Source organism: Lynx rufus, unplaced genomic scaffold, assembly GCF_022079265.1.
Source record: "Lynx rufus isolate CCGP_SWC_20201006 ecotype Redwood Valley unplaced genomic scaffold, mLynRuf1.p SCAF_22, whole genome shotgun sequence".
Lineage (NCBI taxonomy): Eukaryota > Metazoa > Chordata > Mammalia > Carnivora > Felidae > Lynx > Lynx rufus.
This window is the reverse complement of record NW_025814837.1, coordinates 19,837,778-19,856,867: the sequence shown is the minus strand read 5'-3', so window position 1 is coordinate 19,856,867 and position 19,090 is coordinate 19,837,778. Positions and strand designations below refer to the sequence as shown.

General features: G+C 33.4%; 1 protein-coding gene across 3 annotated transcripts in view; it reads right to left on the bottom strand.

Moving 5' to 3' along the window:
• ROCK1 (Rho associated coiled-coil containing protein kinase 1) overlaps positions 1-19,090 on the bottom strand; it is a 158,605-nt gene that overhangs the window by 106,084 nt on the left and 33,431 nt on the right. For all 3 annotated transcript variants that reach the window (XM_047086920.1, XM_047086919.1, XM_047086918.1), the window contains exon 2: positions 15,475-15,556. In XM_047086920.1, coding sequence (XP_046942876.1) covers positions 15,475-15,556 — 82 coding nt within the window. The remainder of the gene's footprint in view (positions 1-15,474; positions 15,557-19,090) is intronic.

Genomic DNA, 19,090 nt, shown 5'->3' with positions numbered 1-19,090 from the left:
TCCACACTTGACTGTGCCTCAAAATGGTAACATTCAAAGTTCACTTTTCTCTTTTTTGACACAATGGTGTATGCACTGGTAAAAAAAAATAAAATAAAATGCTGTCGTATGGTGATACACATTAAACTCTGTTCAGCTGTAATTGTATCAACTGTGATTTAGCTGAGTAGCCATGTGAAGCAATAACAATGTCCTGTAGGAATTCTGTCTGGACTACTCAATTCAGACACTGTAGCACAAAAACAGTCACAGATAATACAAAAAAGAATGAATGTGGCTATGTCCCAATAAAACTTCATTTTATGGGCACTGAAATCTGAATTTCATACAATTTGTATATGTCATATTTTCCTTCTTTTGAACTTTTATCAATCATTTAAAAAATATAAAAAATATTCTTACCTCATGGGGCATACAAAAACAGGTGGTGGGCCAGATTTTTCCTGTGAGCTATAGTCTGCCAACCAGTGCTCTAATAGAAACCCAGCTCCCCACTAAGAACACTGCTTCCCTTGCAGCTCTCAAGTGGTGACCTTTATCCTCCCCCACACATGTCTTATACCCCCGGCCCTGAAGATGGAACAGAAGAATTGCTATCTCTACATTTCCCACCCTAAATCTGCCAGCTTTGATTTTCATGTTATATGTTAGGTTATATCTCTCACTACCTCTCATTACTGATGTAAGCTACCTCTCTTGGGTCATCAATCTCATTGCTAGACAATTTTAGTTCCTGGTTTACTGACCTCTCCAACATTCACCGGTTTTAATTCCTAAGATTTTAATATTTCCATAGATGACACTTCTAATAACCTGGCCTCTCAATACCTTTAAACTTCTCTCCTTTACTATGTATATATATACATACACATATACATACACTATATACAGACAGCTTCTCTTTCTTATCTCCCCAAATTACATTACATGGTCATTTATTACAATCACTCACTTGCATACATCTTTAATGCCTTCTTGGCTCTCTTCTGCTTCATTGTCCTTAGTTTGTCAAAATCATAATCCTAGTTAAATCCAATTCTCCAACTAACTCTTGTTAGTACCCATGCAGTTAAGTAAGTCTGGATGAATACATAAAATCATATTGACTGATCCCACTTTATTTTTTTTTTTTAATTTTTTTTTTTTCAACGTTTATTTATTTTTGGGACAGAGAGAGACAGAGCATGAACGGGGGAGGGGCAGAGAGAGAGGGAGACACAGAATCGGAAGCAGGCTCCAGGCTCTGAGCCATCAGCCCAGAGCCCGACGCGGGGCTCGAACTCACGGACCGCGAGATCGTGACCTGGCTGAAGTCGGACGCTTAACCGACTGCGCCACCCAGGCGCCCCACTGATCCCACTTTAAATTCATAATCACAAACATAAAGCTGGCCCCTAATTCTGCTTGGCATTCACACTTCACTAGTCTGTTCACTCTCCCATTCTGCTAGAGACCATATTTTACATTTTCTTCCCTCTTCTCAAACCTCACACAGCTCTCCCATTGATCCTCATTCATAGCTAAGACCTTTTTGGCTACCACTCTGAAGCAAATGAAACCATCAAGAAAACTGCCACAGATTTGTCACCACACACACACCTATATAATTAAATGTCAGCATGGGCACTCATATATTTGGGCACCTTTACTACAGGAGAATACTGTTATTTTATACCAATCTCTTCACCAGTGATGTCACACTCTTTTTCACTAGTTCAGGGACATTGCTTCAGCAATACTACCCTTTTTCTCTTGAATCATTAAGTTTCCGCCTTCCTAACCAGATCCTATGGTTAGATCATGCTACTTTCATTCTCATCTTAAATCTCTTCATCCCATTTCTCTCACCAGCTACTGTCCCATTATTCAACTCCACTACAGCAAATACCCTCAAATGTTGTCTCTCCTCTCAGTTTCTAAATCTTTCTTCATATTTGCTCTTAAATCCACTCTAGGTGGGCTATGGCCATTACCTTTCTATCAAAGCTGCTCGTCAAAGTCACAGACTACCAACATGTTGTTAAATGCAATGACAAATTCTCAGTCCTCATCCTGACGTAACAGCAGCTTTTGACAGTTTGGTCCATCTCTGCTGGTTTACTTTTTTTACTCGACTTCCACATTCTTCCAATAACACTATGGATGTTTTTTCAAACTCAGTGGCTACATCTCAGTTGCCTTTGCTGGCTCTTCCTCCTCTCCCAGAGTTCTTTAACACTGAGCATTTCAAGGCCCAGTCTTTCATAGTGTTTTCTTCTCTATATTTATTTCTTTGGGGGGCTTTAAAAGCCATCTACATGTCAACAAATTTTTATTGATTTATTGATTGGTAGTCCAGATGTCTCTCTTAAGCTTCAGATTTATATATTCAAATTGCTTACAAAACATATCTACTTGGGTAACACACCTCTCAAATTTAATGTGCATGAAACTTGAAGAGATGGTTTGATCCAAAACCTCTACTTGTGATCTTCCTATTTCCACTGATAGTTCAATTTTGCTAAAGCCTAGAGAGCACATTCCTGACTCCTTTTTTTCCTTACATACCACATCCTATCATTCAGAAAAATATGCTAGCTCTACCTTTGAAACACTATCTCCAACTTTTCACTCTCTATACTGCTTGCTAACATGCTGGACTAAGCCACTATCATCTCTTCCTCGGATTACTATAATTGCTTCTTAACTGATTTCCCTGTGTCTTTCCTTGCCTCTCCATAGTTTATTCTTAACCCTGGGTGATATTCTTAAAAACACAAGTCAGAGCATGTCACTCCTCTGCTCAAAACTCTCTAATGTCTTGCCATCTCAGTCAGAGCAAAAGTCAAAGATCTTACAAGACTCTACATGACCCAGCCTACCTATTTCCTTACTTCTCTGACATTATCCTACTATTCTCTTACTTGCTCAATCCTCTCCAGCCACAATGGCTTCTTCCTTGCTGCTTCTCAAACATGTCAGGTATATTCCGCTCTTAAAGACTTCACACTGGCTATTCCTCTGTATATCATGCCCTTCCCTCAAACATCTGCTTGGTTAGTTCTCTCAAGTACTTCAACGATTTTCTCAAATGTCATTTTTTAGTGAGTACCACTCTAGTTACCTTATCTAAAACTGCAAAAGTCTCAAAACTTCCAATCCTTCTTACAGTGTTCTATTTTTTCCTATAATAAATATCAACTTCTTTGTTCTTTACTGAATTTATTTCATATAAAATTATAAGTTTGGTAAGCCCACATTAATTCTAAGACCAATAAATAGGATTATGTTACCATTAGACCCTTTTACCAATATCTGATTGTCTACTGTGTTGAGTCAAGTGATGCTGGCAGAAAGCTAAGATTCAGAGAAGTGAAATATTGCTCCACAGCACAGTAAGCAAAAAATGAAATAGGCAAATTGAGTCACAAATACACACCATAAATCTTGACAGGCCACTAACTAGCTAATCCGTCTCTAAATAATCACAAGTTGCCAAAAGAGACAGAAAGTTTTATAATTTATAGTTTCAGGGTTCCAACAATTCAAAAAGATTTCAATCTTATACAGTCTTCAATCTAACTTTCTAGCAATCAAATGGATGATTTTTCTTAAGGATCTTAAAAAAAAAAAAAAAGACCACGCTTCATATCCAGTGAATTCTACTAGAAATTTGCCCTAAGGAAATTAGATATAATGTGGAACCAAGATTTTTACAATGTTTTTTAAAATGTAAATATTAAATAATTTTACATACATATAATGGAGTATCAGGTGACATTTAAAATTGTGTTGTTAAAAGAATAATCATATAGAACAATAGTCAACATACAATGTTGAGCAAAGAAACAATAAACAACTGCGCAAATATATAAACACAAATACATAATCGGTATGTGTAAACAGAAAAGACCAGAAGGAACTACACCAAAACAAAAATTATAGTCACTTCTGAGTGCAGTGTGATTTCAGAGTATTTTATTACTCACATATTTCAAGTTTTCTATAATTACTATTGCTTTCTACTGAGAAAAAGACATATTTGCCTAGTCTAGGATCCAAGATTATAAACTGTACCATAATTTTATGTACCGCTATAGACTGTAAGACACATCCCAATTGCTAAATAAGTTTTTTTTAATGTCAGGACGGGGGTCCTGGGTGGCTCAACTGGTTAAGTGTCCGACTTTGGCTCCAGGTCATGATCTTGCAGATCATGAGTTCGAGCCCTGTATCCAGCTCTGTGCTGACAGTGTCGAGCCTGGAGCCTGCATTGGATTCAGTGTCTCCCTCTCTCTCTGCCCCGCCCCCTCATGCTCTGTCTCTCTCTCTCTCACTCTCTCAAAAATAAATAAACATAAAAAAATAAATAAAATGTCAGGATGAAATATGGTAATAAAAGCTATGCATAATACACTGACCAAAATACTGCTACTCTTTGCCTAAAGAAACCAGTATACCTTTATACTTTTGAAGTAGTCAAACAAAGCATTTCTAAAAGGCTCTAAAATTACATAAAACTTATCTATAAAATCTACAATGTAATATTCAATTCTATAAAAATCTGATCATTTCAATGCAAAAATTATTTTATGCCCAAATCTTTGAACAAAATTCAAACTCCAGGAAGATGTGCCGTGTTTTGCCAGTGTACACACCCACAAGCGCACACATACACAGAGTAATCCAGTTTGAGAAATAGATGGGGAAGGAAGATAAACCCAAACTCCTTAACACAGTATAAAATGGCTTTTAGACCTTGTCACTGTCTGATTCTCCAGTCTTTTATTTCTACTTCCCCCAGTATGCTCTACCAATGTCCAGTCACTTGCAATTTCCCACATTACCATACTGCTTCACATCTCCATACATTTGCAGATACTGATCATCAGCCTGAAGTGACCTGTCCTACTTTATCTGACTAAGTTACTATCAAATAATATCTAATTCTGTATGTATCTCCTCTTCAGCCATTGCTGATCCTCTCAAGCAGATGGAATAACTCCCTCTCCTCTGAGACACCACTACTACTTGATTATTTCATCTATCAATCTGGACTGAAATCGCTTATATAGCTATGTTTTTTCTAGTATATAGTACATATAGTACATTCCCATTTCCTTAAGGATAGAGACCACACTTCATTCATGGATACGTCCCTGATGTACATATATACTCAATGATACTGAAACATTAAAAACATTTAATGATATAAATGGAGACAATCAACTACATGCAGCTTTTACCTACTCAGGAACAAAAGAAAAGTCACACATATTTACTCCAAAATAATAAAAGTATATATTTTAAAAATCAGGGGCGCCTGGGTGGTGCAGTCGGTTAAGCGTCCGACTTCAGCCAGGTCACGATCTCGCGGTCCGTGAGTTCGAGCCCCGCGTCGGGCTCTGGGCTGATGGCTCAGAGCCTGGAGCCTGTTTCCGATTCTGTGTCTCCCTCTCTCTCTGCCCCTCCCCCGTTCATGCTCTGTCTCTCTCTGTCCCAAAAATAAAAAAACGTTGAAAAAAAAAAATCAATCTTGTATTTCTCATAGAATTACCATATGACCCAGCAATTCCACTTCTAGGTATCTACCCCAGAGAAATGAAAACACAAGTCTACAAATACTTGTTCACAGTCATAGCAGGATTATTCATGGTAGCCAGAAAGTAGAAACAATACAAATGGTCATCAATAGATAAACGGATACACAAAATGTGGTAGGTATATTTACTCAATGGAATATTATTTGGCAATTAAAAAGAATACATGCTACAACATAGATAATACATTGAATAAATCATGCTAAGTCCAAAAAATGTCACAAAAGACCACATATAATTCCATCTATAGGTAATGTTTATTACCTATAGGAAACTAAATAGACATAAAATAGATTAGTCCTTGCTTAGGGCTGGGGAAATTAGGGGAAAATGCGGAGTGACTGCTAATGTGTATGGGGTTTATGAGGTTATGAAATGTTCTAAAAGTGACTAGTAATGGCTACACAACTAAAAATACACACAAAACAATGAATTGTACACTTTAAATGAATGAATTTTACAGAATATAAATTACATCTCAATAAAACTATTTAATGAATCAATCTTGGGTTTGGCAATGATTTTTATGCACAACACCAAAAGCACAATCCATAACAGAAATAATTGATAAATTAGACTTTCAAAATAAAAAACTTCTGTGTGAAAGACTACATACAACCTTTTGAGTCTGGAGGTGGAGCTTACTGATCACCCTGACCATAAGTATGGGCAGAACAAGTAACCAGATTGCAAACGACAGGTTTTGGAAAGGGAAAATAGTAATTTTCCAGCCTGACAGACACTATTTTAAACCAAGTGATAAAAGTTAACATTACCAGTGATAAATCATGATGCTATCACAGAACCAGAACCCCAGTCTAACATCAGACAAACACAAATTGACTACAAAATACCTGATCAGTAATCTTCAAAACTGTCATAAAAAAAGGTCATAAAAAATAAGCAAAGACTGGGGTGCCTGGGTGGCTCAGTCAGTTAAGCATCCAACTTCGGCTCAGGTTATGATCTTGTGGCTTATGAGTTCAAGCACCAGGTCGGGGTCTGTGCTGACAGCTCAGAGCCTGGAGCCTGCTTCAGATTCTGTTTCCCTCTCTCTCTGCCCCTCCACCACTCATGCTCTCTCTCAAAAATAAACATTAAAAAAATTTTTTTTAAATAAGCAAAGACTGAGAAACTATCACAGACTAGAGGAGACTAAGAAGAAATGAAAACTAAATACAATGTAATACTCTAGATTGGATTCTGGAACCAAGAGCTTAGTGGAAAAACTGGTATTTAAGTATTTAACTAGTTAACAGTAATACATCAATTTTAATTTGTTATTTTTGCCAATGAGCCATGATTACAGGAGATACTAACGTTAGGGTAAGGACATACAGGAATTTCTATTTTTGCAACTCTTCCATAAGTTTATTATAACATAATTTATTTTAAAAATAAAGAGGATACTTAACATTTCTTTTTAAAAAATCTAATTTAGTGTTATTTTATTTGTAATAGCTTCAAACAAGCTTTTGTAATATACTAGGTCACACTGCATAGTTTATTCAATTTTATGGCTATTTTTAAAATTCCAACTTTTATACCACCTTCTGGTATAAAACTGCATTTGGCACGAAGTATCAAAATGCAAACTGGATATAACTTTTGACTCAGCAATTCCTGGACTCACTCCAAAGAAAGGAGCAGCAAGTACACATCAAACTGTATGTACAAGAACTTTCATCACAGCCTTATTTATAATAGTGAAAAACCGGAAGGACCCTAAGCGTCCACCATTACAGAAACAGTTTTTTTAAATTAAGATAGATTCATTAAATGCAATACACATATTCATTTTTAAAAATGTATTATCTATATTTATTGACATAGAAAGTATTTTGCAACTTACTTTTCATGGAAAGTATCACACTGTGGATAGCTGAAAGATTTCACCCATTGATTTATGTTTGTGTTCTAACTTTTTGACCTAACAACACAGATTTGCTATGATGAACATTCCTGTACACTTATAGAGCTGTTTTTGCAGGATATATTTAAGTAAAAGATTAGGTTATGCTCATGAACATTATTAGTTTTAAAATACACTGTCCAACTGCCCTTCAAAATGACTACACCAATTTTCACTCTCACTTAACAGTCACCAATCCTAGGTATTATTCTTTCTTATTTTTCTCATTCAGATGTGGGGGGTAGGGGAGCCTATTTCTTATTTTAACCCATATTTGTTGAAATATTAATGGATTTGTTCAACTGTTAACTACTCAGTTGTCATTTACAGATTGTCTCCTTTATACTACATATTCAGTTACTGTGTCCATTTAAAAAATTTTTTTTCTTATTGATTAGAAGGATCTCTTCCTATATTAGAAATATAATTCTATTAAATACATTATAATTCTTTCAGTTTATTAGTGTTCTTTAAATATTTCTTTCCTTACATAGTTTTGATAAGGCAAAAATCTGTCAATGTTTCCTTTACAGTTGCTAGTCCTCAAATCTTGCTTTTAAAAAAAGACATTCCCCCCCCCCCAAAAAGACATTCCCTACTTGAAGACTATAAATATAATACATTTAAATTCATCTAGTACCTTATGTCTTTACATTTGAGACTGAAATTCATTTTCTCTTCATATGGATATCGAATATAAATTACTGAACAATCTACCTTTTTCCCAATGACACTAAGTGTCATGTTAAGTTTACTTCAAATTTTCATATAATTAAAAAGTATGCTTCTGGACTCTCTTTTGGTTCATTTCCTTCAAAAATTACTATTTTTCTTATATTTCAGTATACAGTTGAAGAATTAATCCCAATATATTAGGACTACAATCCTGTTCCCATCTCCCCAAAACAGAGATACATTCACCATTCACGTGCTAGTCACCAAAATATGTAAGCCATTTATAGATCTAATACACAGACACATACACAGACACACACACACACACACACAGACACACACACACACACAATCAAACTTGTCAAAATCTTAGTACATTTCAATGCCTTCTGGCTGAAATATGTCCCACATTAATGCATGCTCATTTTTATACCTTCATACTTAGCAGTGGAGTTTTTAAATGCCACTACCAAATGGTAGTTTTACATTTTTATCAGAAGAACCTGAAAATGGAATTGTATGCTAATCACAACACATGATCAATATTATGTATTTATATCTTCTTCTTCTCACATTTATCCTTCTTAAATGTAGAATAGCATATATAGGTAGTACATAAATTGTTTTTATCATTGTTGCTCCTTAGAATTCCCCAAAAAGTATACATCTCTAACTACATCAAACTTTGTATTCAAAGTAGATAAAACGGTCTTTATTTTACTATAGATAATGTAATACTCATCTTCAATATTATAGTACATGATTTTACAAATATAATGAGATACTCTTAGGAGAAACTAACCACCAACATTAAAATAAGGGGTTTTCTACAAGTCATAAAAATGTGTGATGCTTTATTATTATAAGAGAAATATATAAGAGAAAACGTGTTCCTTTTTCTATTGAGTAATATGTACCTTTTGTGTAATTCTACAAGCAGCTAAGGCAAACAGAGTCAAGTTGTTTTTACTTCTTTAGATGAACAATGGATTCACTGACAATATCAGCATAATATGCTGAACTGAAAATAATTTATTTCTCCTTCATGTTTTTTAATACAAGATAACTGCTCACTGATTTTGATCACCAGGCAATGAATAGCTAATTTAAAGGTAACAGTAACATTCGGTTACCATAATAATCATTTAAGAAGCAGAAAGCTTTCATGATTTTACAAATCTTAAAAGCATGGAAAAAAAGCATTTTATGTTTTAAAACATGCCAGAGTAAAGACATATTAAAACTTCAAGACAGGAGAAGGAGGAACAAACTTTCTAATGATCATTTATGCTTGTTTGCATATAAACAATACCTAATTTGATGTTTAATCTCATTTTTGGAAGGAAAAGAGAAAACAGAAGTTAAACTCCATCTTATGAAACATTAAAATATTGTATGATTGGTTACGAAATATAATTACTTGGAAAAATAAAAACTTAAGATACAACCCTTTTACAACGATAAATGTAAATTATCCTTTGATATAATGATTTAATATAATGATACATACAATGATTTACACCTTAAAATAACAGAAACTTCTGAAAGAAATTTATTTTCTACATCTCAACCAAAATTATTTTGTTCTTGTCATATGTGGCTTGTTTGTTGATCTTTCTGTATGCTTGTTTTTGATTTGGTGATTTTATGTGGGTGGCTTTCTTTTTAGAAATCACTATTCTGAGAAAGTTTAACAAGGACTAAATACGTATATCAATTCTAGGCTAGTGTTCACATCTGGAAGAGGAAGACATGAGGCCCAAAGCTTAGGGTGTAACTTAACATCTTATTTTGAACAAAAGATCAAAAGCAAATAGGGCAAAGAATTAACTACTAACTTATTCATGATCATGGACATGTAGATATGTATTGTATTATCATCAATTCATTTGAAATATGTGGTAATAAAAAACAATTTAAAAAGACAATGATCATATCCAAACTCTACTAACAAAAGGATACTTTCTAGATCATCTCTAACAAGCCAGCATTTAAGCTCTAATACATTAACAAATATTTAATGAGTAACTAATATTCAGTCAGGTTTTGCTATACAAATACAAATGCCCCAGGTTTCATGACACTTTCAATCTACTGATGAGGGAAGAAGAAGAGGAATGGATACTAATCAAATAATCACAAAAATAAATATAACCTAACTGTGATAAGTGCACAAGATGCCATGAAAGCACATGCCTAGCAGCAGTATATCTGACCTAGCACAAGGGGCTAGGAAACTAAAGTGAAGCCTAATTTGAAATTTAAAGGATGACTCTTAAGTTGGATGGGGTTAGAAGGAATTTTAGAAGGAGGAGGGCAACACTGAAAAGTACTGTGGAGATGATATCAAAGTATCTTCTAAAAAGTAAATGTAAGCTGTATGGTGGAGGTGTAAGGAAACAAAGAGTAGCAGTACAGATAAGAATGTAACTTGGGGGTGCCTGGGTGTCTCAGTCGGTTAAGCCTCCAACTTTGGCTCAGGTCATGATCTCACAGTTTGTGAGTTTGAGCCCGGTGCAGGCTCTGTGCTGACAGCTCAGAGCCTGGAGCCTGCTTCAGATTCTGTGTCTCCCTCTCTCTCTGCCCATCCCCTGCTTGTTCTCTGCCTCTTTCTCTCTCAAAAAATAAACATTAAAAAAAATTTTTTTTTAAATGTAACTTGAAAGGTTATATAGCAAACTGTATGAAAGGCTGGGAGTGAGATTTGACTTAAGCAATTTGCAGTCACAACTGAGGGAAGGAAAAGAGCATGCAATTGGCATCTAGAAGGTAGAGGCCAGGGATACTGACTGGTAAACATCATACAATGCAAAGGACAGCCCCTCCTGCCAACAGTGTTATCTGACCCAAAATGTCAACAGTGCCACTTTAGACTAGAAACACTGGTCTAAAATGAACTGAATAGAAAAGCTATAGTATGTTACCATTAAGTATCATTTCTAGGGTTTTTTTGTTTGTTTTTATCTAAACAAATGCTATCATATTTTTACTCTCAGGTTCATGGAATTTCTCACACACTGCTCTTCCCTCCTCTATTATCTTTTTTTAGACTGTTAGATTTGTTTAATAAGTTTGCTTTTCTACTAACATAATTAACAATCTTATACCCCAAGTCTCAGTGGCATTCATAATGGTTTACAAATATATAGTCATAATCACTGTTCCCAAATTTTCTCTTTCTCCTCCTCCCAATGCACTCCCCTAAACATGTTTCTTCTAAAATGTGACTAACTCCCACCATTTTATTTGGATCTCTAACCCTGACTTAAAATTCACCTTAAAATATTTATTAGTTATGTGAGGATGATAAACATTTTCTTTGTAGTCCTTTTCATTCAGGTATCATACACCAGAGTCCAGAAAAGCAAATCTTTATATTTAACTAATTATTCAGTTAAATGGTCAGATTGTTTCCCTTTTAGTCTGTAAACATTCTTCAATACAAAGGGATGAAAATTAACAGCTTGTAATATAATTAGGCCTGAAGTTTAAAATATTTCAAACTGCTATACTTTAAAGTTGTTACACTCTAGTAAGACTTTAGCTGAATTACTGAAGAGAATGATTTTATCCCACATTCCAGGTATATTTTTAGATCACTATATATGATAACTGTCAACAAAAACCAATTTAAACATTCACCTTTAGTAAAAAATTTTGATGTACTCAATAACAAAAGCTATAAATATCCATATAATTGCATAATGTAAAATATGATCATCCCCTGAAGATCTATTACTCTGTGTGAAATACAACTTGAATTAAAGGGGGATGTTATGTCATACAGACAGAATGATACAGTGTACCCTTTTGTGCCTGGCCTTTTCCACTTACTACAATGTTCTTGAGATTTACTGACGTTGTTGCACATATCAGAATTTACTTAATTTAATTTACTTTAATTTACTCCTGTTTACTACTGAGTATTCCATTATATGGATATACCACAATTTGTTTACCCATTTACCAACTGATGGGCATTTGAGCAGCTTCCAGTTTACAGCAATTTTGAATAAAGCCACCTTAAACATTCTCATAGAGGTCTCTATGTGTACATTTGGTTTCATTTCTCTTGGATAAATACCCAGAAGTGGGATTCCTGGGTCATAAGGTAAATGCATGTATAATTTTATAAGAAAAATGCCAACTGTTTTCCAGAGCGCCTTACCATTTTACAAACCACCCAGCAACATGCCAGAGTTCAATTGCTCCACATTTTCATATATTCTTGATATTGTCAACTTTAAAATTTTAGTTATTCTTATAGATGTGTTATGGTATCTCACTGTGGGTAATTTGGAACTGCCCAATGACTAAACAATGTTGCATACTGGCCATCTGTATGTCTTCTCTGGAGAAATGTCTATTCAATTGACTTGCCTATTTTTAAATTGGGTTGTCTTTTTATTGTTTCTTTAGTTGCTTAAACTTTAGGTATTATATCTAAGAAACTGACTAATCCAAGACCATGAAGATTTATGCCAATGTTTTCCTTTATAGAGAGTTTCATAGTTTGGTTCTTACATTCTGAATGACTTTTGTATATGGTGTGAGTTAACAGTCCAACTTCATTCTTTTAACTATAGATAAACAGTTGTCTGAGCACCATTTGTTGAAAGACCATTCTTTCCCTTTTCACAGGTTTTGCAACTATTTTCTCCTAGTCTATGGCTCTTATTTTCATTTTCCTAGCAATGTCTTCTGAAGAGAAAAAGTTTGAATTTTGATGAAGTCTCATCTATCTTCTTTTAAAAGTAGTCTGTGCTATTTGTGTCCCATCTAAAAAATTATTGCCTAACCAGTCACAAATATTTTGTGTTTTCTTCCAGAAGTGCTATTTTAGCTTTTAAATCTAGGTCTATGAAAAATTTTGAGTTAATTTTTATATATGGTGTGAAGTAAGGCTTGCATTTGAATTACCTTGTCGAAAATAAATCGATGGTTATGTATTTCTGAAGTCTCTATTTTGTTCTATTTATTTTATGTATTTATTCTTTCATTAATATATACTGTCTTGATCTTGAAATCTTGTAGTATTAGTTCTCCAACCTGGCTCTTACTTTCCAAAATTGCTTTGGCTATTTCAGATCCTTCACATTTTCATATGAATTTTAGAATTGCTGGTCACTTTAGAGAAAAAAAAAGGCTTCTCAGGTTCTGAGAATAAAGGATTCTATTTATCAGTTAATATGAGGACTCTTAACATATTATTACTGAACTGTCCAATCCATGTACACTGAATATACATTCTTTTTTTTTTTTTTTTTTGGTCTTCTGTAATTTCTCAGTAATATGTAGTTTTCAGTATACAAGTCTGATACATATTTTGTCAAATTTATCCTTAAATTAGCCTTGTTTTTGCTTCTATTATAAACAATGCTATATTTGTTATGTCAATTTCAAATCAGTTATTGCTAATATAGAGAAATAGAATTGCTTTCTGCATATTAATCCTCTAATTTTCAGCTTTGTTGAACTTAATTAGTTCTTGTAGGTTTTTTGGTAGAATCTTGAGATTTTTATGTATACAAAAGCATGTTGTCTGAATTTTTACTTCTTCCTTTTTAATCTATATGATTTTTTTTTTTATTTTACCTTACTGTACTGTCTAGAACTTCCAGGACAATGTTGAATGAAAGTGGTAAGAGCAGACAGACTTGCCTCTTCATGATCTTACGAGGAAAGCATTTGGTCATACACAACTAAATACAATCTAACTGTAGGTTTTTTTGTGGATTCTTTTTATCAGGGTAAGGAAGTTTCCTTAGTTTTCAGAGAGATATTTTTAAATCATGAATGGATACCTAATTTTATCAAATGCATTTTCTGCATTTCCTGAATGATATTATGGATTTTCTTTTTTAATACATTACTATGGTAAATTACACTAATTGATTTTTGAACCTTAAATTTTACAGTGTAATCCTGGTATACACCCTTCTTTATCACAATTTTTACATAATGCTAGATCCAATTTGCTAAAATTTTGTTATGTTACTCTGTACTTTTCTCCAATTTAAAAACTAAACTATTTATCAGTTAAAAATTTACTTTAGCCTTTATACTTTCACTTTATTTTACTTATTTCTACTGTGGCTTATGATATTTCTATTTATAAAAATATGTAATATAAAGGCATATTTACTATTATGAAAGTAATAATATTGTATACTAAAATGAGTAATAGCTTAAGAAAGCATGCGTTCCAATCTTTGCTAGCCTATTTCACAAAATCATAAAGCACCACCCCCTTGTACTAATAAGCATTTATTCTATGCCTCCCATCAAATAAGAAATGGTCAAGATTCTCCACTTTTTTAGTTTTTTTGCTCTATTTTTGAGTACATTAGGTTGATAAGCAAATGTAACAGTAATAAAATGGTCCTGTAACTTCAGTAAGATGTGAGAAATTAAGAAAACTTATACTTAAAAAGTTCCCAATTCAGACTCTGGCACCAATTACAAAATTAAATCAGACTGAATATTTTTATAAAAAAGAAACTTAAAAAAATTAAATTGATTAACTGATTTAAAAAAATTAAAATTCTGAGGCAAGATTTCAAAGTGTAAAAATGATATAGAAATAGAACGAAGTAAAAAGATCTTACTACTTAGAAAAATAAAATTTTCTAACAAAACATATATAACTAAAATTGAATTTTAACATATTTTAAAACCAGCCTACCCCAAATGTATCACTATGTACAGAAAAGAAATAAAGAAATGGAGTGGGAATATTATATATCCAAATCTTATTGTCATTTTTTAAGATTAAAGTTTAAAACTATCTTAATAAATTATTTAATCAAGTTTTAATTGATTAAATCTAATATCAAAATCCAAAAAAGTTTTTAGAAAAAAAAATCTGTAAAACCTAATATATAAGCCACCTTCCATGGAGAAAATTCTCATTATCTCATTGGTAGGAGAGCTTTTCATATGCAATCTGTTCTTACCTGCAGGTATTGAAACAGCTAATAATTTACAAAAGAAAAATAAAGAGTAAATATAACACTATTGAAATTCAATATGCATGTATGTATATGATTATTTTAACTTACTTATTTTAGCCATTTACTTTTCGTTCCCTTTTCTGGAAAATATTTTATAAAATATTATAAAATATTCTCCTGTTAGGCATTCATATTAATAAACTAATAAAGTTTCTTTCTTATTTCCTATTATTTTATGTAGGAATTACTGATGAAATAACCAAAGAGTACACAGAAGAAAAAAAAATATTGGCCTGAATTATCTAATATTTCATTATATAGAGTCTGTCATTAACCTCCACAAAAAATTACTTACATCTGCTTAAAAAGTTGTCAATATTTTTGTTTTTTCTTAAGGCAGGAAAATCCAAATCATATACCAAAGCATCCAATCCATCCTAAACAAATAAACAAACAAACAGTTAGTTTTGGGATCATACTATGAACACTTTCCTTTATTATGAGTAAAGAATAACACACAACACAAACATTTTGTTTGTCCTCTCTCAAACATCTTGCATTCAACACCTTTTACAAGATTACATGGGCACTGGAAAGAAGAAAAAAATTGTTTTTATTTATTTCACATATAGATTTTTTACCTTCTAACTCTCCCAGTCTGAGAAGCAGCAAAATCACTATAAACTCACTACATAAAACTTCAACTCATGCCCTTTCCCTTTGAAATTGAAATTCCATTTCCCATGAAATTGTACTTTCACTCCCCCTTCCTACATTTATCTTTATTTGAGATACTCATCAAAAACAAATGGTGTACATTTGTGACTATAAATATTTGACAAGATAGTAACTAAACAGTGACTGTTTGGTATAAAATAAATTCTGCATTTAGATAAATTTTTAATTATAAAAATATATTGCATTTTCATAAGAGTTCTCTTTCTGTGAAGCACTTTATAGGACAACCATTAGTAAAGGACAAAGGCTTTTACTTTTAGGTGGATTTTTAAATATTATCTCAGCAAGTGCAGAGCAGTGTGAAGGTGTACCAATCAATGCTCAAGTGGGAACACATCTATTCGGGTTATATCCATCTTGTGGCAGGAGCAGGAGGTATATTCAGATAATCCCAAGTAATCTTCATTTTATTTAGCTGGGGAAATTTAGCGGATCCCAAGAATAAAAACAAAAGCAACAAGGGAAGACACACCTTCTGCAGACCCTGTACAGTCATGTTCATAAAAGGTTGAAGGAAAAATTAAAGCCAGAGGATATGCAGACTTTATACTCTGTGTTAAGCCACAGGTGTGATCACTCAGCTATTTTAGAACACAAGTACTTAAAATATTTCCTTAAGAAACCAGAAAGCAGAGTCAAATTTACACACACTTTAAAATATATCATTGCATAAGTTGGAAACTGAACATGGAAAAAACAGGTAATAATACCAATGCTGTTGATTGCTTAAAAAGACCAATCCATTTGATACTGGCTTTTCAAAATATACAGGTTTGTGCAGATCTGAAGAAAAAGCTCCTCCACTAATGCAAATTCATCTATCTTCAAGACATTTCCTCCTAATGGCTAACAGACACATAAAAAGATGCTCAACATCACTCAGCATCAGGGAAATACAAATCAAAATGACAATGAGATACCACCTCACACTTCTCAGAATGGCTAAAATTAACAACTCAGGAAACAACAGATGTTGGTGAGAATGTGGTGAAAGGGGAACACTTTTGCACTGCTGGTGGGAATGCAAACCGATGCAGCCACTCTGGAGAACAGGTTCCTCAAAAAATTAAAAACAGACCTACCCTATGACCCAGCAATTGCACTACTATGTATTTATCCCAAGAATACAAAAATGCTGATTTGAGAGGGCATATGCCCTGTATCTTCAAATAAACTGTTTATAGCAGTGCCATCAACAATAGACAAATTATGGAAAGAGCCCAAATGTCCATTGACTGATGAATTAAAAAGATGTGTGTGTGTGTGTGTGTGTGTGTGTGTGTGTGTGTGTGTGTGTGTGTGTAATGGAATATTACTCGGTGATCAAAAAGAATGAAATCTTGCCATTTGCAAAAACATGAATAGAGCTAGAAAGTATTATGATAAGCGGCATCAGAGAAAGACATATGATTTCACTCATATGTGGTATTTAAGAAACAAAACAGATGAACACAGGAGAAGGGAAGGAAAAAGAAGATTGGAAAAAAAAAACAAAACCCGAGCAAACCATAAGAAACTCTTAAATACACATAACAAATTGAGTGTTGCTGGAGGGGAGGTGAGTGGGGGGATGGGCTAAATGAGTACGAGCATTAAGAAGGGTACTTGTTGGGATGAGCACTGGGTGTTATATGTAAGTGATGAATCACTAATTTTACTCCTGAAACCATTATTACACTATATGTTAACTAACTTGGGTTTAAATTAAAAAAAGAAAAGAAAAGAAAAGAAAACTATGGGTGTCAAAAAAAAAATACATATCCTAGACTCTTCTAAGCAATTTGAATATTTCTGGTAATTCTTTTTACAGAAAAAACAAAAAACAAAAAAACAGAACCTTTATATGGAAACATGATTTTTAGAAAGACCAGCTGATGCTTGGTCTAATCTAAACTGAAAAGCCAAACCAATAAGTATGTGAATTCACTATTTTCTAGGAAAAGACAAACATGAATTCAAAAAAAAAGACTTTTAAGTTAAGGCAGAAACCACAGTTAATATCTTGTTTTCTCCCACAGCACCTTGCAGAATGACCTGAACAAGTAGGCATAAAATGTACATTTAAGCCAGTGATTTTTATGCTCAACAGCAAAGGTATTACATTATTCAAGAAATACCTTTCTCAGATTAGATACTAAATGTCAGTGCATCGGGTTACTCCCCAAAATTAATCTATAGAGTAGTCCAAGTACTCCTGACTACACAATAAAAATTTTAGGCAATATTTTAGTACCTTAAAGTTGTCTGGAAAATGCCTGTACATACAAAGCAATAATCTCAACATATTTTATAATAACTATTATTTTAATAGTTTATAGTAAACATCTACTTCCAAAGATACTTGCCAATTTTAAAAGATTCAGAACTAAATCATAATAGCTTAAATTGTTTTTTACTACCACATGAAACATTAAAAAATGTGGGAAATGTACATTAAATTTTACTCATATGCTCTCTTTGGTAAATATATTAAAGCAACTGCTTCCAATCTTACTCCATATAAGTTTTTTGTTGTTGTTGTTGTTTTTGAGGGTTTTTTTTGGTTTTTTTACTAAATGTTAGGCACAAAAAAATCTCAAAAATTGCCTTGTTGAACCACTTCATCTTATAGCCAGGACAAATAGCAATCAGAAATACTGACTTGTCCAATACTAGCTAGCAACCTGTATCAGAATCAAAATGTTAACTCCTAGTTTACTAGTTATAAATATAACATGACCATGATAAAAATATGATTGAAAAAATCCTGAATATCTCAAAAATGAAATGAGGAATTGAGAATATGTATATTTAAACTCAAGCTGGGGCGCCTGGGTGGCGCAGTCGGTTAAGTGTCCGACTTCAGCCAGGTCACGATCTCGTGGTCCGTGAGTTCGAGCCCCGCGTCGGGCTCTGGGCTGATGGCTCGGAGCCTGGAGCCTGTTTCTGATTCTGTGTCTCCCTCTCTCTCTGCCCCTCCCCTGTTCATGCTCTGTCTCTCTCTGTCCCAAAAATAAATAAACATTAAAAAAAAAAATTTAAAAAAATAAATAAATAAATAAACTCAAGCTGTATTGTTAAAAAATTAACAGAAAACCACAAATCATTCTTCTAATTATAACTAGAAAGGTGTCTGGCTAGGATTCAAACTTGTTTTCTCTACTACTCTTTCTCCTACTCTTTCTTCTGCATGACCTTCACTAAACTACCTATAAAAACTGACAGTTCCCCTTGTCTTATTTTTTACTTCAATC